Source organism: Maniola hyperantus, chromosome 10, assembly GCF_902806685.2.
Source record: "Maniola hyperantus chromosome 10, iAphHyp1.2, whole genome shotgun sequence".
Lineage (NCBI taxonomy): Eukaryota > Metazoa > Arthropoda > Insecta > Lepidoptera > Nymphalidae > Maniola > Maniola hyperantus.
This window is the reverse complement of record NC_048545.1, coordinates 15369411-15395965: the sequence shown is the minus strand read 5'-3', so window position 1 is coordinate 15395965 and position 26555 is coordinate 15369411. Positions and strand designations below refer to the sequence as shown.

At 38.6% G+C, this 26555-nt stretch overlaps 2 protein-coding genes across 3 annotated transcripts in view; both read right to left on the bottom strand.

Moving 5' to 3' along the window:
* LOC117986168 (collagen alpha chain CG42342) overlaps positions 1-26555 on the bottom strand; it is a 440414-nt gene that overhangs the window by 363911 nt on the left and 49948 nt on the right. The window lies entirely within an intron of this gene.
* LOC117985686 (uncharacterized) lies at positions 1515-3123 on the bottom strand. Its single transcript, XM_034972447.2, has 2 exons — positions 2762-3123; positions 1515-2073 (listed from the first exon to the last, which is right to left on the bottom strand). Exons 1-2 carry the CDS (start codon positions 2955-2957, stop codon positions 1556-1558), a joined length of 714 nt encoding a protein of 237 aa, XP_034828338.1. The 5' UTR covers positions 2958-3123; the 3' UTR covers positions 1515-1555.

Here is a 26555-nt window from a genome sequence, read left to right as displayed (position 1 = left end):
GGAAAGCGGAGCGAGGTTGATATACGAGTTCAAAGGTATCGCAGAGAGCCACTGGATTCGGACGGCGCAAGACCGTGGCATGTGGAAATTTCTACAAGAGCCTGATCCAGTAGTGGACGACTATCGGTTGATGATGCGTTGATGATGAATTTGCGAAAGGAAACCCGCTCTATCTCATAACTCGGTCCACGGCCGTCGTCCGCGGATGAATAGGGGCCAGCGCGCAATTAGGCGCAACACGGATATAATAAAGGACACTCGCTTACACTCATTATTTACGTGCAGAGATAATACATAAGCTATTTCGGACCACGCTCGGCGTATACAATATACATTATGACCATTTTTACGCGCAGCGGTCGCCTGACCACTAAGGTCCTTAACATCATTTTAGAAATGAACTATGTATATATCAATGTATAAAAACCAGCCAAGTGCGAGTCAGGCTCGCGCAACGAGGGTTCCGTACTACAGTCGTATTTTTTCGACATTTTGCACGATAATTCAAAATCATGTGGTAGTAGTGAGTGGTATTTTTCTTTTATATATTTAGATAATTAGTATTTTCAATTTTCGAAGTTAGATAACTATATTAAGTGGGGTATCATATGAAAGGGCTTCACCTGTGCATTCTAAAACAGATTTTTATTTATTTTTATATATCATAGTTTTTGAATTATCGTGCAAAATGTCGAAAAAATACGACTGTAGTACGGAACCCTCATTGCGCGAGCGTGACTCATACTTGGCCGGTTTTTTTAAAGTAATGTAACCACAAATTCACGGTTTACAGATTTTTCCCCTAATACCAGCTATAAGACCCACCTACCTACCAATTTCATGATTCTAGGTCAACGGGAAGTACCGTGTAGGTTTCTTGACTGACAGAAAGACAGACAAAAAAGTGATCCTATAAGGGTCCCGTTTTTCCTTTTGAGGTACGGAACCCTAAAAACCAGCTAAGTGCGAGTCAGACATGCACACGTAGGGCTCCGCACCGTTGTACGAGTAACCTAATTATTTGCGGGAATACAAATCTTGAAACTTTTTGAGATGCAACCACAAATTCAAAGTTTTTGGATTTTTTACTTTACTTGTGCTATAGGACATTACTTCCGGCCAAATTTCATTATTCTAGGTCAACGGAAAGTACCCTATAGGTTTGATAGACATAACAGACAAACAAACAACAAAGTCATCCTATAGGGGTCCTTTTTGCCTTTTGAGGTACGGATCCTAAAAAATAAGGGACTTGTATTGTCCGCGGACTATAGTCGCTCATCTACGCAAATTTTTCTCAAGTCTACCTTTGCACTTGTTAAATGAGTAGTTTCTTTTACCGTCGGTAAAGCAAAATAAAGTAAAAGAGTCATAAATCAACATTAAAGTACCCCACAATGTACTCCTCCTGCTGCATATTTGATTCGTTTTGTGCTGCAAGCCCGATTAAAGTAAAAAAGATTAATTGTTATCTCCGAAATTACTTTAATGTAACAGTTAAAAAAAACCTCACGCGGAAAGTCACGGGTATTATCTATTAATAAGTACAGTATTCCTAATCTTCAAGATCCCTTGTAGCCTCGTCAAGCACAGCCATTAGCTTAATTTTGGTCGCCATTTTCTTTTTTAAAGGTACGCGTTGCAAAGTTTTCAACATCGACAGAAGAAACAGCAAATCCTCATCCTCCGTCTTGGCGTCAATCCTGGGTTTCTTCAATTTAAGACGTTTAACATCCCTCAAGGGGTCTTTGTCAGCAGAATCATCCATTTTACTGTATTCACTGCTGGTTTCTTCTAGGAATTCTGGTTCATTATCTTCAGAGTCTTCTTTATCGATAGAATTTTCTTTCTTGACGGTTGTAGCTATAGGTACTTCGTAATGTGAGTATTCTTCGTTCTCTGAAGTGGATGCTTTGGTAGTGACGACGTTGCGCAGGAACAACAGTTGCTTGAAATGGGTGTATTCAGATTTCCTGGCCCCCGGGTCGCCGCTGACGCGCAGGTTGTCTTGTCTTCGGAGCTCCCTGGTGAAACAGCCTCGGAGGCCTTTCCATTTCCTTCGCATAGTGATTTCTGGAACACAAGTAAATTTTTAAGGAGCTATCTAATTATATAAAAATGAATCGCTAAATGTGTTGCTGATCGCAAATCTCGAAATCGAGATCAGCTGAACCGATTTCGCTATTTTTTTAGGGTTCCGTGCCTCAAAAGGAAAAACGGAACCCTTATAGGATCACTTTGTTGTCTGTCTGTCTGTCAAGAAACCTACAGGGTACTTCCCGTTGACCTAGAATCATAAAATTTGGCAAATCTTATAGCTGACATTTGAGAAAAAATCTGAAAACCGTGAATTTAGGGTTAGATCACACAAAAAAAATTAAATTGTGGTCGTGAACTAATAATTATTAGTATTTTCAACTTTTGAAGTGAGATAACTATATCAAGAGGGGTATCATATGAAAGGTCTTCGCCTGTATATTCTAAAACCAATTTTTATTTACTTTTATGCATCATAGTTTTTGAATTATCGTGCAAAATGTCGAAAAAATACAACTGTAGTACGGAACCCTCATTGCGCGAGCCTGACTCGCACTTGGCCAGTTTTTTAATATAATATTCCTTGCAGTACGAGGATGGTTCTTACGGAGAAAAAAGGAGATTAACCAAATTCGGGGCGTCCCCACCCCGATTGCCATCTCGACCTGTCACGTACTATAAGTAGGTATCATTAGATTTACTTATTAGCAGGTAGGTAACTCACGCATAATCCTCCGTTGAGAGGCGGTCAAGTTATCCCCACCAAAAATGTTGATGACATCTTCCCAAGCCTTCTTCTTCATTTCACGGTTCGCGTAGTCCACCGACTCGCTGTCCCATATCGCTGGTCGGTTCTTTATCTCCTCTATGAACTTCTCCGTGTCATATTCCAAGTCGAACTTGTCTGTGTTTTCCCCCATATTATAATAAAATTGATTATTGAAGACTTATTTCGTGGTTTATCTTTGCAGTTGGCGACGGGCGTCAATGGCGACCGATCGGTTGAATGGACGCGTAGCCAATCCAAGATGGCGTCCTACACTGCGCATGGGACATTGGTGGCCACGCACGCGATGGAGCGAGTGGCGACCCGGGCGGCTGGCGCGCGGTTTGGCAACGTCGCACGGATGTGTTTCCACTTACGGATTTGGTTTATCTGTAGGAATTCACCCTTAATTATCCTAAAACTTGTTTAGAATATCCGAAATACCCTAATTTAAAGCATGTAAGAATAAAATTATTTCACGTAGGTAAGTATTAAAAAGCCGTGATAATCGTGTTTAATCACTTTTTCACACGTCGTATGAAAAAAGTTACCTTTTAGTTAAAAAAACTTAAATCTAACACTAAATTTTTTTTAAAACAAATTCTAGGCGCCTGCGTTGCAGCTATTCTGGCTGGTCAGGTCCTTAGACTCCTTATTCTAGTTTTCTAAACTTATAAGTAGGAGGGTAGTTATGTACCTATAAGTTATATTGAAAGCATTGAAAGGTATAATATTAACAGACATTTCTATTAAAAAAACTTAAATCTAAGTAAATTTAAATTTAAAAAAAAACATTAAATTAAAACTAAAATACATTAAATTAAATGTAACTTTTTATTTCTACAGATCTTTTATAAACAGTTTAGGTAGGTAGGTACCTACTAGGAAAGGCACCGTCATAAATATTAATTTTTATTTTATTTTTTTATTCAGATACAAGTTGGCCCTTGACTGCAATCTCATCTGGTGGTAAGTGATGATGCAATCTAAGATGGATGCGGGCTAACCTGGAAGGGGTATGGCAGTTTTTATTAAACCCATAAGTACCCTAATATAATATTACTTACTTATAAAATACATATAAAGTTAGGAAAATCTTTCCCATTTCCACTTTACATAAAATATAATGTTTCCCTTCAGTCTAATAGGGAATACTTAATTTCTTTGTTTGAAATAAAGTTGGTAGGTTGGTACTTAGTACAGAAGTCTACGAATTTGAATACATTTGCACAATGGCTGCTGTGAAATTGTAAATGCTGCTTACATTTGTTAAAACTATAAAATATTAAAGCTATTTCTACCCACAGTTTTAACTGCCTCTCCTTGGAATAGGGACTTTTAGTTTATGTTTACATATTCGTATTTATTGTCAGTTACTATTTAAGTTTAACTTCTTATGGCATGTTTTAAAAATATGTTCATCTATCTGTTCATACCTACATTTTTTCAATGTAGTTAGGTAATTAGGGTTCCGTATCAAAAACAACGGAAATAGTTTCATCATCCCGTCTATCGTCTCGTTTTGAATTTTATGTCAGTCATTTTATTCCGAAACTATTAAATCCTCCTTAGATATTTCGAAAAAAATAGGTAGGTACCTTACGGTCCATGTTATAAAAGCTTGTTACCGCCCACAGATGATTTTGTAATCTGTGTTACCGCCACATCCATAGATTAGAGAAACTAAAGTGATAAAGATTAGAGAAATTCACACATCGTGGCCACATCACTGAAATATATTGGGATGTCAAATAACTTTGAATCTTGATAACAAAATAATTAGCGCTATTTAAGTGACAGTTAGTCGTAGTTACACTAGGATGGTAGGTAGATACCTATTACTAGATCGTATGTAAATCACTAGGTTGGGAGCACAATCGCTCGGCGGCACCGTGGTCCGTGGCCGTGCTATTGTGCCATCTAGTATCTGCCGTGATTTACTGACTGTCCTACAGCCATGACCATAGAGTAGCAGGCCTCATGTATCAGGCATCAAAAACTGCCCTTACTTTATTTCTGACATCGTTTACAGTGCGACAAGGCTCTCTTGGCACTTGACAGGGGGGCGCTGTTGGAGAAGAAAGGCTTAGAATATTCAAACAAGAACAAAGGGGAGACTTGACGGCAACGCTAGTTCCGATTTTTGCCACGCGCCAAGATAACCTTGTCGCACTGTACCTATAGTTTCTTGCATTTCACGAGGGCGAGTGTATCATGCTTGTGTTTAAGTCGTATCGGTATAAGTTAGGTACAGTAAATGTGTGCGTTTGCAAGCGCTTGGTTGCGACTGATTGGTCCGCCATGCACGTGCTAGATTAGCCTCAGAAGTATAGAGACAATAGAGTCAGGAATCACCTACTGAGAGCCTAAACCTTAGTTCGTTATCAAAAAGCTAGGGCGTGGTTGAAGGTAGAAAACAAAATAAAAGATTGTATAAGGAAATAAACTGTTTTATTCAGGGAAAAGTCCCTCCAAATCAAAGTTTATCTTTACCATTAATTATTGCTTTATCATTATATAATTTATTATTTCCTTTAAGAAAAATCTACCGCCAGTTCGAAAAAGCATATCTACCGAGAGAAAGAACTGGCAAGAAAAAACTCGGCGGTGTCTATTCACAATTATTGAAAAATAGATACAACTATGGTAGGTATTACCATAACATATCCAACCCACATAGGGTATAAGCATAAACTATTACAAAGGAATACCAGATGTATAACAAATTACACATTAACCAACACATAAAACAACATACATAGTATAACAATAGAAATATAAAATCAACAATATTCGTACCTGTAGGTATGTCACAGCTTCTTATTAAAAATAGGAAAATTAATCATCTCTACAGTCAAAGCAGAGCCATTTATAGGCTGGGATTAACTCCCACCCTCTGTATACAAATATAGTGATACCATGTAAATATTAAATTCAATAGAGTCAATAGAGTTTAAACTCTACTAAATATATATACTTTAAATACCACATTATACTCTATTTAAATCTACAATTACTTTATTTCTAAAATATAATAAAATCTTTATTATGTTTTGCCATGTAAGTACCATAGATTTGCCATTTATAATCTGTTAATTGTTCTGTCACGTCTGTAGTATTTCTTCTATCATTTTGACGTGCCTCTGTTTACAAATAAAATGTCTATGGTTTAGAATTAATTCTTAAGCAAAATCTAAAGAGTTTAGTAGCAATTTCAAGAAATAAATAGCAACTCTAACCATATATCTTATACACGCACACTTACGCAACGCGCGTGTATGCGACGTAACACAAGTAAAGTTTAGAGTCTCAATAGCTCAACCGGTAAAGGAGTGGACTGAAAACCGAAAGGTCGACGGTTCAAACCCCGCCCGTTGCACTATTGTCGTACCTACTCCTAGCACAAGCCTGACGCTTAATTGGAGAGGAAAGGGGAATATAAGTCATTTAATATGGCTAATATTCTTTAAAAAAAAAAAAAGTTCGCATGTCTTCGTGAATTGCAAGAACTGTAACCCATTGTACAACCACTGCCAGACAAAATATGTGTAGATTCTTTGTTGAGGACTTCTTCCCAATGCATCAAGAGGATGACCTACCTAAAAAGAATAGGAATGAAAGGGACTGTTCTTTCTGTTCCGTGCATGTTAACATTGCTTATATTCTATTGTTTTGGTTTTGGTGTACAATAACGAATATTTTTTATTTTTTATTTAATATTCTTTAAAAAACACAGACAGATAAAGGCGCAACTTTAGAATTTGCACAGTCAACTGGTTCAGACACTCATGAATCACTCATGTGCTAAGGCATCCAATATCCAAATTAACTGGCCTGTTGAACAGTGGCCCTACCGCGGTTGTTTGACATCTACAATGTCACGATCGCAATCATCTCTGATTGGTTAATGCTCGCTCACTATTGGCCACAATGCATTGTTGCAACAAGAATCGCGCAAATTCAGCCAATCAGAACAATTGAGATTGTAATAATGATTGATGCAGGTTTTAGACAATCGCCCTACTGGTTCAGTCAATTTGGAGACATTGCAACATCTAGTAGGTATCATCAACTCTCTGCCAATGGATAGCTAGGTAGCTAGTACCTACCTGATACTAGCTAGTAGCTCCCGTAATATCATGTCGGGAGTCACTTTGTGTCGGCTCGATAATGGCAGTGGTTATTCCGTCCACGTACGAGTCGTGATATCTTTGTGTTATCTAAAGTTCGCGATGTGGGATACATTCTGATTTACTCCATCCACCTTCTGCTCTCCTGGTACCTATCCAACGTTTTTAGTAGCGTCATTTTAGGTAGTATCCACCCTTATTATAAATTAGAAAGTGTGTTTGTTTGTTGGTTTGTTGGTTTGTCCTTCAACCACTTCGCAACGGTGCAACGGATTAACGTAATTTTTGCATGGGTATAGATAAATAGCAGCCTACTGATTCGCTAACTCAGTGACTAACGCTGAATGATAACCACCGAGCTTATTTGACATTTATTTTTAATTCATTGAAGGTTTTCTACAACAAAATATTTTAATAACACTCAGTGAAACAGCAATGTAGAACTAACCAATGTCAAATGAGCTCGATGGCTATCATTCAGTGTTAGACACTGAGTTAGCGAATCACCCCGCCTGGAGAGCTTTTTATCCCGGCAATTCAAAGAGTTCCCACGGGATTTTAAGAAAAACCTAATTCCACGCGGACGAAATCGCGGGCATCAGCTAGTAAACCTATATTCTAATAATGCCTACAGTTTCGTCTACAATAAATAAGTTAAAAAATATATTTTGTGGCCAGAGTTAGACTTAGCCTTAGAGTTCTCAAAGATGTATGAAATTTGCCAATCTGGTCTATGGCCCGTACCATTTCATTTAATATCAGACCTTAGCAGTCGCCTAGCGCTGGGTTCAGAATTTTTAAGTCAAGTCAAATCAAATGCTTTGTAAGATGATATTTTATAGTGGTGATAATTAATTACGTAAACTTAAAACTAAAGCTACAAGGGTTACGAGATATTGAGATTATGAAGTTAATTAGGTAAGATCTTTGTCAAACTTTACGAGATTGTTAATTAATATTGTTTAATATTTAATCCTCACCTGAATAGCTATAATGATTATGTTTTTACGTATTTGTATGACGTGTGACTCAGCAAAAATTACAAAAGTTTAAAACATGTTAATATGGACGTTCATACAAAGTCATAGGTGTGAGAATGGCGCGTGTTTTGACAGCCGGCGAATATTATCTGTGGTCGCGAGGCGGGAAATTATTACAGATAATATTTACTCAACCCGCCGCGTTCAAAGGACCGGATATTATCGATACGGTCGGCAAGAAAGGGTTTTTACAAAATATCAAATTTTGATTAATTCGCTATCTTTTTTAAAAGGCAATTTTTTTATAAATTTGGGGTAGTAGAAAAAGCTACTTAATTAAATATCTTTTCAAAATTAGAGAATTGTGTTTCAAGAGAAGTTTTATAGCCCATGGTAAAGGCACAACCGACAGAAACGTTTAAGTGCGGAAACCAGCCCAGAGTGAACAAGCCCATGGTAATATGTATAGATCTATCACCACGGATTAATGGTAGGTAAACGGTAAGTAGTTTAACCTTCAGTTAACCCACTGCGAAAATAATTAAGTATTTTCAGTGGTAAAACTTAGGAATTTGTGGACAATCCCAAGCTAACCAGCTCGTTGGAAAGCCTGGAGCACCACACAGACGTAAGTTTAATTTGCGTGTAACGGGGAGTATTCTGAGGAGTTCTTTGACCTCATCCCACCCTCCTTTTTTCTAAAACCGCACCGCATGCCACCGTAAACAATTTCACTCTCACCTGGATTCCTGCACTTCTACCGACCATTGTACCAGATCATTGCAAACTGTGCAAACTGTGGAACTAACTCCCTTCGCCGTTGTTTCCACTAGATTTTAACATGGGATTATTCAATGAGGGGATCAACAATTTCTGATAGGCTGGCAGCGAATTAGCGGTTCCTCTGATGCTGCAAATGTTCATGGGCGTCGGTAATTTCTTAACATCAGGTGAACCGCCTCTACGTTTGCTTGCTATTTTTACTTTAAGAAACCGTTATAGTTTTGTCCAGGCTGTACTTTAACTTTCTGCCTGTATCCCCTCTCCCACAAGCTTCGCACAAGTCATAGCAAGCAGAGGAGTACAAGTGCTCGCTCTTGTAGGCCTTAATTTATTGAGATGCCTTGGCTTCCTTTCTTTGACGCTGGATAAAAAACCCACACTGTCCTGAATCTTGATAACTTAGGCGGGCAGTAACCCTGCAGCACCAGTTTGGTTATTAAGGAGTTGGATCCAGTAATTTTTATGGGCCCACGGAGAACTACCAAAACTTTAATTGTTGAAAGTTTCCGTGGTAGTTTTGGTAGTTCTCCGTTTCACAAGTCGTGTACCGAGGAAAACGAGGCAATACTGTACCAGGCAAAGGCGCTGAGCAGGACTACACTCTCGTCGCGTAGCCTCGTGGAGAGTGTGGATGCGAGGCGGGGTTGAATGTTGAAATAATCATAATGTGTATTGTTCGTGTAGACTGTACCACGTCAAAGCAAATTACAATAGGTTAGGTGTTTATTTTCTCTGTGTTGTTGAATATATCATGCGCGATGTCCCTCCGAGCGAACAAGCCTCTTTGTTGGTACTTACGCGGTTTACCACGAGGATACAAATAGGTTAAGAGGTGTTTATGCCTCTTAACTGACTTAGCAAAGAGAGATTATTATTCTGGAATATCTTATGTGCCAACTCGGTTAGGCGTTGTTCGGGAAGCTTCTCGTCTAAAATTCCTAAGTGCTTGAAGACAAGTCTTCAAAGAGTGCATGTTGCCAGTGATGGCATATACATTTGAGACAATATGGTCTTTAAGCATTAGGCCTCACAAGAAAGCTCAGAGTCACACAGCAGGCGATGGAGTTTGTCCACTTGATCAAATGAGGAATGGTACGATCCAAGAACACAGTAGCCGACATAGCCAAACGGTTTGTGAAGCTGAAATGGCAATAGGCAGGGCACATAGTTCGAAAAAAAAAATAGACGTTGGGATCCTTAGAACTTGAACGGCAACCTCGCACCAGAAAGCGCAGCGTTGGAAGACTCCCCACTAAGTACACAGACCACATTAAATGAATCGCAGGTAAGTACTCGATGACGGTGGCGCAAGACCGTGGCGTGTGGAAGTTTAACCAAGAGATCTATGTCCAGCATTGGACGTCTATTGGTTGATGTCGTTAATGATGTCGACTGTGGATAGACAACCGCAATCTTCTTTGCCGTTATGCTCTGGACAGAATGGTCGTGGTTGCCACTGCAGTACTGTAGCACACTTTACAATGCATCTGAATTCATCTCTGATGCTGCGCTCTCTGCCGTCTTCCTTGTGTAAGGGACCGTCCATCGCGGTCTCCACTCGGTCTCTCATGGGCGATCTCCTACGTGTTCGGGTGCCCTTTTCTCTGTCTTGAACTACTAGACACAGCTATGCAAAATGTTTGACGATCGGTACTTGTGGGTACAGTCATCATCATCATCAACCGATATACGTCCACTGCTGGACATAGGTCTCAGCTTGTAGGGACTTCCACACGCCACGGTCTTACGCCGCCGCCATCCAGCGGCTCCCTGCGACTCATCTGATGTCGTCCGTCCACCTAGTGAAGGGTCTTCCAACGTTGCACCTTCCGGTGCGAGTTCGCCATTCCAGCACCTTGGGGCCCCAACGTCTATCGGTTTTCCGAACTACGTGCCCTGCCCATTGCCACATCCTTCAGCTGCTGCAGCGAGTACAGTTCGCACACAAAATCCCATATTGTAGGTAGGTACTTACATATTTCTTAATGTATGGCCACATCACACGGCGGAGATCAAACGCGGGTGAAATTGCTCGTGCTCCAGCATCTTGGAGGAATATTTCTATTTTTTGAACGCATCCTTTATCCCGCGCCCAATGAGTCGTGAGGGAAGACGATAAAAACGATAAATTGCCCCAAAACAGAGCGAGGGACTTTAAATAAATAAAGCACGGTACGTTTAACTTCAAAGGTATTTAAATATATTCCCTGAATTATCATACTTTTATTTTTATTATAAAATTTAACGTTGTTTTTGTTGATACTGTTTTATATTTTTTTTTCCAGAAAGAATTTTTGTTAGAAAGTTGGTATTACACACAAAGTATTCTTACATCATAAACATACAAGTAGATGTTGTACTCACGTACATTAAAACAAATTTTGATACTTACCCAAGTTTTCTTGTTTGCAATTTCGGTCATGTGACAAAAATATTCTGAGCTTACCTGAAAACAAAAAAAAAATTTAAGTAATTGACTTGTTTTTTACTTAGGTATTTTAAAAATATTATAACAGGAAACTATGAGACTGGATATGTCATCATTACCATGATCGACTTATCGCCGGCTCACTACTGAACACGGGTCTCTTCTCAGAATAAGAAGAATTTGGTCTAGTCTAGTAGGTAAAGTGCGGATTGATAGAATTCACGTTAATAATCACCGTTAAAGCGGTGATAGTTGATTGCTTAAAATACATATAAAATTGTAACTCCAAAAAGTTAGAGATGCATACCCGGGATCGAATCAGGAAACATGCCGAATAGAGGCCGACGCCGAATAGAGGCCGACGCCGAATAGAGGCCGACGCGACGTTTTAACCACTTAGCTATATAATTGCTAATTATTGGTAGGTACCTGCAGCTAATTGGGCTATTTCAAACAAATCGTTCTATGAAGCTTCTAAAATTAGTGTGACACTGGAAGTCAAGTTGTAAGCATACACAAGAGAGTCCGCAAAGTTTTGTGCGTGCCCGGGATGGCCTGCACAAAACTTTGCGGACCCCTGACCTCTCGAATTGGAGGCATACGTCACCACTAGGCTGTTACAACTGTATATACTGTAATACTATGTACTAACTGTAAACGCTCTATCAATATCTAAATGTTGCAGTCCGAATCCCACATAATCCGTGTCATCAAATTCAGTCTCCAAAAAGCCTTCGGTTCAAAACGAAGATAAAATTCTGTGTTCAATTTCCGGTCAATCGTCAGTTTGTCTATAATAGCGATATTGTCTATAATAGCGATATTGTCTATAATGGCGATATCTCTATAGTCGGTTATCATGCGTTATCGATGTTTTATTTGTTATTTTTTTTCACTTTACCGATCTACAGACATAATATTATGTTTAGTAGACCTTTCCAGTTACTTGAAAGCTTTGTCGTACTGACCATTCTTGGGCTGCTGACGTATATGCTAATGAAAATACTTATTATCTAGTAGAATCAATTGAATTATTTCACTTAATCTTTTACGCAAACTAAATGATATTTTTAGAATGTAAAGCATTGAATGTAAAAGATCCGTGAAAACAAATCCTGATAGATGTATGTGAGTCGGGAGATGACCGGACGGCGGACGGCGGACGGCGGACGCATTATCGACATCCGATCTCGTGATCCGTCTTCGTGTGTTTACGACTGGACCCATATTGGACACGACTTATCTAAACGTTTGTATTTCCTACAGTTTCTAGACGAGCTTGTTCTAATACAAGTTTGTAGTCTAAATATACAAAAAGGAAAAGGTGACTGACTGACTGATCAACGCACAGCTAAACACACTGGAATATCTACTGGTATGGTTATGATGTCGATTGTCAGCAGCTACTAAAAATATTTTTTGTAAATTCAACCTCAAAGGGGGTAAAATAGCGAGTTGCAATTTATGTGAGAGTCTTTCAATATTGATGTTACATCTATAAAATAAATAATATGAAAAATTACGTGTATTATGGCTTAAGAAAATTAATTCATCCTCAAAGGGGATAGGCGATGAAAATTTAAGCCCTACCCATGAAATTTATATTTAGGCTTTCGGTTTGAAAAAAAAAATGTATTTTAAGATTTTGATTTTAAAATTCTAAGGGAAAGGAACGGGAAATTCAAAGGTACTTTGCGAATTGGCAGGCTTGAGAATATTATGGTGAACTCTCAGGTATGCAGGTTTCCTCACGATGTTTTCCATCACCTTTAAAGCAAATGATATTTTATTTGCGTAATACCAACATAACTCCAAAAAGTCAGCTCTACGAGTGTGCCCGGGATCGAACTCGCGACCCCCCTAATAAGAGGCGGACGTCTTAACCACTAAACTGACAGCCGCACTCAGAGTCGCTTAATCGTTACTTAAGTTTAGTTAAAACGAGACAGCTATATCTCTCACATAAATCTTTCTCGTTTTAACTCGATCTTAAGTAGATAACGATTAGCGACTCTGAGTGCGGCTGTGAGTCATATATTGTATCCGCTTGCATTGCTATTGTCCCTTCGCGCGGAAATCGCGGAAAAATTTAATAAAAAGCGTAACCGAGCGCGAATAATTCCGCTGACTTGCGACCCTTTAAGGGCGACCACACTGTTGCGACCGAAATGTCTTCCATAGGGTATTTCACCTTTTTTAAAGTGTCTTAATTTGATCCTAAGGTCATAATAAACTTTAAAACTTTAAGGGTGTCTTGCAGGGCTACGACTCTTAAGGCAGAGATCTACAGGGCATCCATGTCGGAGGAGAAAAGGGAGGAACACATTAAAAAAAAAATGTGCGCACTTTGACTTTGCTCAGACTTAAGATTGAGTTAAAACGAGACACATTCATGCGAGTGATAACATTTGTCTTTTTTTAACTCTGTCCTAAGTCTAAGCAATGTCGCAATGCGTGACGTGATTTCTAATACTATTCCAAAGAAAAGATAAGAAAATTGGACTGTTGTCTTTGACGTAATATTATTTTTTACACCTTTGTTACCTGTTATGCCCCAAAGCCCCCAAGATCCAAACTTCATTATCATGTAATAAACATCAACTTCACTCGTTCTTCCATGTATTGGGGACAATACGCAGAGAAACTTTCAGTTTTTATGAAATAACAAAGTCCTGGCCCTCGCTGGCTCTCTCGCTAAAAGTTTTGCATACTTGAGCGAGCAGAAAGTCATGGTCATGACCACAATGACCATATATACGCAGGTCCACCAATAAAGGTAGGTAAAGTATAAACAGACTTACTTATACTCGAAGTCGATCCTACTAACTTAGTGTGCTTACCCTAACATGGAGGCATCCGCCAGATCGGGGCTTAGTGGGACCAAGTTCGCCTTCGACGAATTCAATTTGGATCATTCTTCTATAGCATTATCCCGATTGAGCCCCTCTCCCCCCCCCCCGCCCCGCCCTTTTCCCGCGCGAAATTGGATCGTATTTTGCATAAAATGAAAATCGAATCGGAACTAACGAAACCCTGAAAAGGTCCTGATAAATGTCACAGCTACTCGCGATGACGTCCAAATATCGTCGAGCAACACGCTTCGAAAAAGGACGAGTGGTCTCGTCCGATACAAGAAGAACTCGCGTTTCCCGTGGGGGGAAATTACATTTCAGCACTCGTTGTTGTCAACTGATATGATAAACTCAAACTCAAACTCAAATTATTTATTCAGAATAGGTAAAATTTTACGCTTACTGACGGTCATGATTGTTAATTTGTAAGATGATATAACTAGTGGTGATAATAATACGTATTTAAAACTAAAGCTACGAGGGTTCAAAAGGCGCCCAGGTCTGAGAAGAGCCCACAATAAACTCAGCGGGGTATTCTTTTATTATCACCACTTTACAAAATCACTTATACTTATTAGAACTAACACAAAGCTGTTAAGCATCTCATTCCCAAGCTTTCTTATCATTCAAATAATCCTTTACATTGTAATAGGATTTTTCAATTAGTTTACGTTTTATGAAAATTTTGAACTTGTTAAGAGACATCTCCAATAATATGTCTTCTGGAAGCTTATTATAAAAACGTATAGAATTACGAACAAATGAATTGCTATAATATATTATGTACTATAATATGCTGAACATAGTTCTTTTGTAGACGTTTCCACAGTCCACACGCTGCTTACTCAAAAGAAAGGGAAGAAGGGGACTTGCCAATGCTGAGCTTTTCGGTGCGGAGTTGACTGTTCCAATACCTTGGGACCCCAAAATCTATCGGTTGCCGCCCATTGCCATTTCAGCACGTCACCTGTTAACCTACACTGAAGCAGTAGAGAGGACCAAGCATCAGTATATTATCCTCTGTTCTAATATTATGTGAGACTAAGTAGGTACATCGTTTTTGTCAGCCTGTCATAGATAATTTTATTTCCACTTTATGTTATGTTTAAGACCTCCTGGTCCGGTTCGTTGCCAATAGTATTTTGGCATATATCTTCTTCCCTAAAGAAGACAGCTGCCTTCCTTTTTGGTAAATACTCATGATTGGGTACAGAAGGGTAAAGTGCTGCATATGAAAAAACACCGCGCGATGGCACAGAATATAATATAATAGCGATGGTCAAATTCAATTTACTGTAAAACATTCGTTTCCTGGTCTGGTCTGGTCTGGTGAAAACATCGCGAATAAAAAAATGAAATATGAAATACCACCATTGATTCGGCCTCGTACTATGTACTTAGTCTAATATTGAAGAAGACCTACTAACATTTACTATTTTATGATCTAATTTTTACTTCATGTGAGTGAGATTTAAGTCAAAAATAAGTTAATCTTAGATTTTAAAATACAAACACTCAGAATATTATTATAGTTTTTAACAATGTGCGAAATAATATAATCACTACCCCTATTATAAATGCGAAAGTGTGTGTGTTTGTTTGTTGGTTTGTCCTTCAATCACGTTGCAACGGAGCAACGGATCGACGTGATATTTTGCATGGGTATAGTTTAAGCTGGCCACTTGAAATATTAATAGAAATATTAAATGCATCGTTGTTTACATTTTACAGAACTCAAGGTGTTGGGAGTTCTCTCGACTCAAACAGTATATTTTGTACAATAAACTATATCAACCAACCATAATATATCAACCAACCATAATATATCAATGCAACCAACACATAGTAATTACGTTCTTGTATAGTACTCTATTAGGTGTAAGTTTACCATGATCTAGGAAAATTAAACGGGACACGTAAAGAGGTTGTTGGGAAATGATAATAAAACAGAATACTTGCAGCGTGCTGATACTTGGCTATGAATATGCTTATAAAAAATACGTTTATTTTTTAAATAACTGAATTAATATTTTGTATCACCACTAAATTAAGTTCAATATCTATTTTTTTTTTAATTTATAAAATTCAATCTGCAATCAGATCTGGGACAATTATAGGCCTCTAACTATACCTTGGCATAAAAATCTCGTTAAATCGTTGCTCTGCTGCGGCGTGATTGAAGGATAAACCTACAAACAAGCAAACAAGCAAACCTTAGCATTTATTCACGTGAAATTGAGTTTATTAACAAGCAGTGATATCCTAGTGGTTAAAACGCCGGCCTCCTAGTCCGGGGTTCGATCCCGGGCACGCATCTCTAACTTTTCGGAGTCATGTGTATTTTAAGCAATTGAAATTTATATATCAGCATGCCTGAGATTTCTTCATAATTTTTCTCATAGGTGTGTAAACTTTCCAAGTCCCAGTCCCAGCGTGGTAGTCTATAAACCGATTGGAACCATCGTAACTTTAGTTTTAAGTACGTTATTAATTATCATCACTATACCTATTATGATCTTACAAATTAACAATTTTGATCATCAATAAGCGTAACATGTTACCTATTTTGAATAAATAATTTGACTTTGATCCTTTTCATTTTGAGAGGAGACCCGTGCTCAGTAGTGAGCCGGCGATGGGTTGATTATGATGATGATTAATTAACTCGAAATATCATTTTTACTAGGACTATCCCAATCAAATGAAGGAGTATGGTAGACGTAATGAGACATAATAACGAAGCTCGCTCGCCGCCGGCTGTACGAAAATTAGAAAGGAAGTCTCCTTTATCCAATGTAATAAAATTTGAAACAAAAGCCTTATTATTTCTTTTGAAGTATTCCACGAGTTGGCGGTGAAACGTTGTGGAATTATCCAATGGGGATCTGAAGGGAAATGTGGAGATTTGAGTAAATACCCCCGAGGTGTTATACTTAGCTGTCATTTGGATTTGCAGCATTTTTGAACCGATTTGACAGAAAAAGGAAGTTATCAACTCTACACCTATATATAGTACCTAAGCAACAGGTCGAGATGGCAATCGGGGTGGGGACGCCCCGTTCACCCGCACAGCCCCTTCCCCGAGTGACGTGCGGGTGAGCGGGGCGTCCCCCCGCCTCATACCCTGATTGCCTTCTCGACCTGTCGCGTATTATAGATATTTTTTTCGATTTTTAGGGTTCCGCACCGGCCAAGTGCGAGGTCGGACTTACGCACCGAGGGTTCCGTACGTACAGTCGTATTTTTTCGACATTTTGCACGATAATTCAAAAACTATTATGCATTAAAAAAAATCTGTTTTATTCAAAGCCCTTTCATATGATACGCCCAATTGGCATAGCTATCTTATTTTGAAAATTGAAAATACTAATATTGTTCAGGAACAAATTTTAATTTTTTTTTCTGTGATGTAACCACAAATTCACGGTTTTCGGGTTTACTTATGCTATAAGATCTACCTACCTACCAAATTTCATGATTCTAGGTCAACGGGAAGTACCCTATAGGTTTTATGGACAGAAACCACAGACAGACAGACAACAAAGCGATCCTATAAGGGTTCCGTTTTTCCTTTTGAGGTACGGAACCCTAATATGATGTTATCCCTTTTCGCCAATGTCACTTGTTTATGGTTGAATCATATTATTATGTATTTACATATTATTATATTCAGTAGGTATTAAGTATAAAGGGTACTTTATGGGGCATCCGACACGGGGTTAATGACCTGTGACAGATACAGGCTCTGTCATAGGGTTAACAAAGGTATGTACCTTACGTGAAAATATTCACGCTTCGATTGACTTGAAAAAATAAAAAGAAACTGTACCTACATGCTTACGTGGTTTATGGTCTGAATGTAAAAACTCATAATTCTAACATTATAATGTGAAAGTGTGTCTGTCTGCCTGTCTGTTAGCTGTCACTGCCCATCCGTTTAACCGATTTTGACGTTTGGAATAGAGATTTGCATGCCGGGGAAGGACATAGGCTACTGTGGTCTCCGGATAATCAGAGTTCCCATGGGATTAAAAAAAATCTAAATCCACGCGAATGAGATCGCGGACATTAATTCCAAATGGACTATTCGGACGATTCGATTAATCATTACCTTGTAGAGAAGTTTTAGTTTCATTTTAATTTTTGACATTTGTAGTATTTTTTTGTGACTAAGTATTTAATGTGACTAATTTTATCAAAACTATGTACACGTTGTGTACCTATATCGTAACATATTATTGTATTTTTTTTTGTATTTATTTATTTATTAAAGAAGAATATTAACATTTTACAATAAGTTTGGTGCATTCATAAACTTTAAATAAGTTTTTCCGTACACCAATGCCGTCGACAGTCGATAGGTACCTACACGTAACACATTCATTTATTGGAATACTTAATACTTAACAGCTAACTGACAATTACTTAATAATATAAACTAACAACATTGAGCTAAATGTTGGTTATTTTGAACTTAATATACATTAAAAAATTAATTTAAACTTAATATACATAAAAAAATATTGCATGCTAATAGCAGAATTTGGTTGTACCTTTTTGTTTTTGTAACATCTCCACTGTTTACCCATATTCGCAATAAAGAAATTTGAATTGAATTGAATGAATTGAATTGAATTAATTTCTATTTGGATTGTGTTTCAAAAAAATAATTATTTATGATTTATTTTGTTTTGTGTGTCAGTTTCGTACCTTTTTAGTAAATTGAAATATCACTTTTTTTCTTAGGCGAACTACTTTTTATTACTGCTCGGCACAAAGTAAGTACATAATATGTACAGTACGTGACAGGCGTGAGATGGCAATCGGGGTATGAGGTGGGCGGCGTAGTTGAATAATTTTTCATTATATTAAAATTGGCTGAATTTCTTTCTAAGTAGAATGTTTCCAAGTCTGCATTTCAACATCAGATAGATCATCAGATTCAATAATTTTGTAAAGTGGTGATAATAAAAAGAATACCCGGCTGAGTTTGTTGTGGGCTCTTCTCAGACCTGGGCGCGTTTGGAACCCTCGTAGCTTTAGTTTTAAGTTTGCGTAATAATTATCACCACTATATCTTGGAAATCCAACATCTGACCATCAAAAAGAGTTATTAATTACCTATTTTGAATAAATCATTTGACTTTTGACTTTTGACTTTTGAGATAGCCAGAGTAACAAAGCTTTAGTACTTATTGGGTAAAGGTTGTATTAAAACAGCATTGCATTGTCTGACATTTAGAAACAAACAGAGATAAAAACGCTTCTAATTAAGCCATAGGTTAGGTTATCTAAGTACAAACGTAAGTGCAATTACAAAGTTAAGTGTAATACTGATTTTGTTAAAATGTTGCTTATGACATTAGCTATAAGGGTTGGTGGGACGTCTAGTTAAAGTTGTCGTTTTGTTTGGCTTATACAGTAGTGTTCGAGCTTTCCTACTAATTATTAGCAACTTCGGGAATGCAGAATGAGTAAAGGAAGAGATGTGCCGTTAGGTATAAACAAATAGAATCTGTAATATCCGGTAAGAGGCTTCGGCCGTGGCTGGTTACGACTCCATCGGCAAAGCCGTGCCGCCAAACGATTTAGCGTTCCGGTACGATGCCGTGTAGAAACCAAAGGGGCATGGGTTTAATAACTGCCATACCCCTTCCAGGTTAGCCCGCTTCCATCTTAGACTGCATCATCACATACCACCAGGTGAGATTGCAGTCAAGGGCTAACTTGTATCCGATTTAAAAACAAAAAGTCGTAAAAAAAAACACTATTGCCCTGTCAAAAACGAATTAAAAAGTAATTTTTTTCTTGAGCCATGATTGTCTTCAAGCGCGAGTTATCCTCCAATGAAAAAAAATCCAAGGGGGCTCTATTATAAAAGTCACATCTACAACAAACTATTCTATGTCCCGTGTAATGCAATCTTTGTCTTTATCCGCGCTAATGAAGCGTCCCGCTTTCCCCCGTCCCGCTCTCGTCCCGGGCCCGTCCCGCTCCCGTTCCGCTGGTAATTAAAGCTTTATCTCGCAGGTGATGCGGCCGATATGCGCCCGAGAGAAAACAATGCGATACACAAGCCTTGCAATCGTATTTTCTAAAGGCGTTAATTATAGAATAGACAACAGATACACTGTGAAATTGATAAGACTTATCTATTTACCTATCGGAATCTCACCGTAACCACAGAATATATAATAGTACTAACGTACCGTAACGAGATGTTTAAAATAGGTTTTAACTGTACCGGATATTACTAGAATTTATCAGCTGTATGCAGATTTTATAGGGCGTTTTCACATTGACCTGCACGGCTGCGGTACGGCAGTAGTGGAAGTCGATCATCATCATTATCAACCTATCCTCAGCTCAATACTGAGTACGACTCTCCTCTCAGAATTAGAATAGTTTGGTCATAGTATACCACCACGCTGCTGAAGCAACCTGTGATAGCCTCGTGGTTATAGGACGTCCGCCTTCTAATCGGAGGTCGGGGGTTCGATCCCGGGCACGCACCACTAACTTGTCGGAGTTATGTGCGTCTGAATTAATTAAATATCACTTGCTTTAATGGTGAAGGAAAACATCGTGAGGAAACCTGCATGCCTGAGAGTTGTCCATAATGTTCTCAAAGGTGTGTGAAATCTACCAATCCGCACATGGCCAGCGTGGTAGACTATGGCCAAAACCCTTCTCTCTCTCAGAGGGGACCCGTGCTCTGTAGTGAGCCGGTGATGGTTTGATCATGATGATGATGGTGAACTAGATTTACCTATCGGAGTTTTACCGTAACGAAATGTTTAAAATAGATTCCTAAAAAAAGTCAGGTGCGTCATAAATTAAATTCGTTTATAAATTAAGGTAAAGGATAATATTTTAATATCAAGTATCAACCTTGAAGTAATCTTCAAGTTGTTACAAAGTTACTCCTAAAACTTATCACTAAAAGAACAAAGCTTTCATAAAATATTCCAAAATATCGCTTCCATTTTTCCTCCAACCTTTTCTAAGTATAACGAGTTAGTTATGAAGGTTGGAAAGTAAAACAATATGGTACCTAGCTACCTAACTACCTAGTGTAGTCGTTCTGCGCAAATGGCTTCATAAGCCTCGATGGCTGAAAGACAATCTCGGCAAGTGACGCTTATTGTTTTAACATAGGGCTGCCAATTGCCAAAACATTTTTATTAAACCCATATTTACTCGTCTGACTAAGAAAGGAGGGTAATGATTTCGGGATTCATGAGCATGTGAGTTTCATTATTTCACCATCAGTACCCCTTCAGTATCCTTATTATAAATGCGAAAGTGTGTTTGTTTGTTGGTTTATTGGTTTGTCCTTCAATCACGTTGCAACGGAGCTATGGATAGACGTGATTTCTGTACGGGTATAGTTAAATACCTGGAGAGTGACATAGGCTCCATTTTATACTTGAGAATTAAAGAGTTCCCACAGGATTTTTAAAACCTAACTCCACGAAGGAAGGCGCGGACATCAGCTAGTACATAGTCTAAATATATAAAAGGAAAAGGTGACTGACTGACTGACTGACTGACTGACTGATCTATCAACGCACAGCTCAAACTAATGGATGGATCGGGCTGAAATTTGGCATGCGGATAGCGATGATGACGTAGGCATCCGCTAAGAAAGGATTTTTGAAAATTCAACCCCTAAGGGGGTGAAATAGGGGTTTGAAATTTGTGTAGTCCACGCGGACGAAGTCCCGAGCATAAGCTAGTAAAATAATAAAAGGAAAAGGTGACTGACTGACTGACTGATCTATCAACGCACAGCCCAAAATACTGGACGGATCGTGCTGAAATTTGGCGAGCAGATAGCTATTATGACGGAGGCATCCACTAAGAAAGAATTTTTGAAAATTCGACTCTTGAGGGGGTGAAATAGGGGTTCGAGATTTTGTGTAGTCCACGCGGACGAAGTCGCGAGCTTAAGCTAGTAGTAAAATAATTAAGATTTTTATTTATCATCGAACGCACGAATAAGTAAGCCTAGGAGCCCTATATAGATGCGTTGAGCTCTGCACAAACAATGCTATTCCCCCGGCGCCGCGCGGGGATTTTGATAACGACTTCAGCCATTTTCCTCATGATAATATTTGAAAACTGCTGCCGTTTTATGCAAAGTTTCATATAATTATTGTTATTGTTTAAACTTAGACACAGCTCAACAACTTTCTTACTTCATTTTGAATAGAATAATCATCATCATGATGATCAGCCCATGGCTGGGAAACTAGTGAGCATCGGGTCTCCTCTGGAAATAAGGATGGTTTGATCAGACCACGCTGGCCAAGTGCGGGTTAGCAGATTACACAGTTTTATGTACATTATGAATAACTAGCTGATGCCCGCGACTCTGTCCGCCTGGAATTAGGTTTTCAAAAATCCCGTGGGATTTCTTTGTTTTTCCGGGATAAATGTAGTCTATGTCTTTATCTATACCCATGCAAAAAATCACGTCAATCCGTTGCACCGTTGCGACGTGATTGAAGGACAAACCAACAAACCAACAAACAAACAAACAAACAAACCAACAAACCAATAAACCAACAAACCAACAAACAAACATACTTTCGCATTTATAATAAGGGTACCTACTGATAAACTCTCAGGTGTTTCCTCACGATGTTTTCCTTCACCGTTAATGCAAGTGATACCACCTTAATTGTTTAAAACGCACATAACCCCAAAAAGGTGCGTGCCCGGGATCGAACCCGGACCTCCCGACTTGGAGACTGACGTTTTTACCACTAAGAAATCATCACTTAACCTGAAGGATATGATCATAGTTTGCACTTTCACACTTGTCGTAACCACAAATTCATATTAAACTTTTTTTTAAGATTTTAAATTCTTCATATTCTCAAATCTCACCGCACAAGCACGACGTAAATTTTCCTGCAACCGTAGTTATCTTAAGCTGAAACTGTAAAAAGCTCGTGCCGGGGAAAAGTGGGGGTGAGAGAGGAAGGGAGGGGGTAAACTAAGGTAATTAAAGACGTTTATCTGCTGCAGGTGTTGTGAACGCTAATTCCCGGGAGATATGGCACCGTTCCGGGACAGTAAAAAATTTGCTCGCGAAAATACCCGGATGAAATTTAAATTCGCTTTGTGCTAAACTAGAAAGTAGGTGTTTTGCGAGTAAGGTTTCTTTGGGAATGTTTTTGTACGTACATTGGAAAATAGATAAGAAAGACCATTTAGGGTTTAAAAATTAGGCAATTTTTTAACCACAAATAGCCGAATTCAAAAAGATGAGGAGGTTCTAAGTTCAACGTGTATTTTCTTAATATATGTACCTGTATTGAAAGGGTTGAAGGTAAAATACTCAAAGTGGTCTCCATTATTTTGAGAAGCAGTTTTTTTTTAGTTTAGTCTAAATATTATATAGAAAGAAAAGGTGACTGACTGACTGACTGGTCTATCAACGCACGTCTATCGGTTGTTCGAACTATGTTCCCTGCCCATTACCACTTCAGCTTCGCAACCCGTTGAGCTATGTCAGTTACTCTAGTTCTCCTACGGATCTCCTCATTTCTGATTTGATCACGTAGAGAAACTCCAAGCATAGCTCTCTTCATCGCCCGCTGAGAACCTCTTCTTATGAGGCCCATAGTTAGCGACCATGAGTATAATATTAATCGCCAATTTTGCAACTAAATTGTTATTAATTTAAATCGATTTTAATTTTTTCTAACGTGAAAATGAATCTTTCTTGTAGAGATACATTTTGGCACTTTAGTAAAGATATGTATTTAATTTAATGATGATCTGTAATATATCACACGTTTAGAATTCGCGACGCGTTGTGAATAGAACGATTGAAATGCTTTAGATTACAACTAAGTGTAGACGCACATTAATAACAAATACGCTTTAAATATTGTATTGTATAAAACGGGTACATACCACGATTAATTAGCCCATTGTTAACTGCCGATATTTCGACTCAGTTGCATGAGTCGTGGACTGCAGTCGTATCGGGACGACGAGTCATACAACTGACTCGAAATATCGGCTGTTAAAAATCGCCTGGTTAATCATATAAACGGAACCCGTTTTATACAGTACATTGGCGCCGATTGTGTTGTCTTTCTCTAAACTAAATTTAGAGTATCTGCATTCTTTTCTTTTTAATATTGCTAAAAAGGGATGAAACATCAATTTTACATTTAAAGAATTTAAATTTTAGTACATGCTACAAATTTAAACAGTAAGCTCGCAACTGTGCGCTAAGACCACGGGTTTCACCATCTAAAAATTAAATTTAAAACTGTCAAACTGCGTCTGTCCTTTTCATATTACATTAGTAAGAAGAGGATGCTAATACTCTAAAATTTGGTTGTGCTCAGAATCAGTACCAATATATTGGATATCATTAACATAATTATTATCAACCAATAGACGTCCACTGCTGGACATAGGTCTCTCGTGGACACTTCACAAGCCACGGCCGTGCGCTGCTTGAATCCAGCGGCTCCCTGCTACTCGTTTGATATAGTAAGTATGCTTCCACACTAATGTCTAACACGTATCGGGGGACGTTATTTATATTCAAATTCATTTGCTTTCACGCGGCGCCTCGCTAGATTGCTTTTTGATGACTGTCATTACATACGTCATGTTTATTGCGGAGGTGGGATTCTTTCAGGCTTTACAGCTCCCATAATGCCTACATTTATATACAACGGCCCCACCCTGTCTTCGCACGTCTGACTTTCGGAGAAGACACACATATCGATCTCTTCAATTTATGACGCGCATAATAAATTTTCCCGTACTAACTCACTTATGGCGCTGATAAAGCTTGAAGTCGCTCAACAAGCTATATAGGAGTCTCTCTGAGGGATAAGATTCAAAATGTAGAGATCTGCAGCAGGACCTACGTCACTAACATAGCCCAACAGCAGCAAGTTGAAGTGGCAATGGGAAGGTCATGCTTGTCGTAGAAGCGATGGCCGGTGAGACCGCGAAAAAGCAAGCGTAATGAAGGGTTTCCTCCAGCAAGATGGACCGATGATATTAAGAGGGTGTCGGGAAGTGGCTGGATGAAGAAGGCTGAAGACCAGAATTGGTACCGCTCTTTGGGAAAGGTCTATGTTCAGCGATGATGATGAATAGCGATGATAGCATATTAAGACATCAGCCTCCTATTTGGAAGGTCAGAGGTCGGGATAGACGGGTCTTCGCTATAAAGTTGATGATTTTCAACTATTTTTGTGCTTACTAATGATTAAGCACAAAAGAAACATTAGCATGCAAGATAATCTGAAGTAACAAAACCGGCGACATGCGACAGGCAGAAATGTAGGAGTCGTGTCGCGCGTTACCAACCGTGCGTATTGTTACACACTGATGTCTCCACAAAACTTCACCGCTTCTATTTCAGAACTCTCTCTCTCTCTCTCTCTCTCTCTCTCTCTCTCTCTCTCTATGAAGTGCTGCATAGGATTTTATGCTCAGTAATTATTCCTACTTGCGGCGCAAGACCGTGGCGTGTGGAAGTCCCTACAAGAGACCTATGTCCAGCGGTGGACGTCTATTGGTTGATGATGATGATGATGATGATGAATTATTCCTACTTAGATTGTAATATAACTCATTCATACTTACCTACATAGGCCTGCACTTGACTGCAATCACACTAAACTGTAGAAATTAATGCAGCCTGCCTGAAAGGTGCCCATTCACTCTTCTTTTGAAGGTAGGGGTTAAAATAGGGGTTTGAAATTTGTGTAGTCCACGCGGAAGAAGTCGCGAGCATAAGCTAGTCTCTACATAGTATAAAATAAAGTCGCTTCCCGCTGTCTGTATGTATGAACGCGTAGATCTTTTAAACTACGCAACGGATTTAAATGCGGTTTTCACCAATAGATAGAGTGATTCAAGAGGAAGGTTTATAGGTATAGTTTAATATTGGTTTGTGTTAATTTGTTGAAATATGACGATATTTGAACGAAATGTCGGAAGAAATCAAGCTTCTATCGAAAATTAACAAATATTCCTCGCAACAAAACGAGACGGAGGCGGCCGTGGTCGCATTTATAATATTAGTACGAAGTGACACTACATAAGTATCTACATTGCCAGCCATGCGAAGCCGGGGCGGGTCGCTAGTTACATATAAAATGTTCCTAGTCAGTATGCACCTAAGTAACAATTAATAAAGCAAATGGGATTTCAGACAGTGAAAGTCAATTGCATACCTATTTGCAATTCAGTTCTTCCACCATCCAAACCAAAGGCGTTTTTGATAAATGATCTAGTGAGATAAACCGCGAATAATGCCCAGCTCTGTCGGCAGCTCATAAATAATCATAACACACACCTCAATACACAAAAGCCCACGGACTCAAGGCTCATTCATAACTCTATAGGTATGTATATCAAAAGCGAAAAAGGGCAAAACTATTTTTCTTTTTATTGATGACCTAAAAGAAGCTAAGGTTATGATAGTTGTTGGTGTTATTTTATTTGAAAGGTTATGATAGTTGATGTTATTAACCGACTTCAAAAAAAGGAGGAGGTTCTCAATTCGTCGGAATCTTTTTTTTTTTT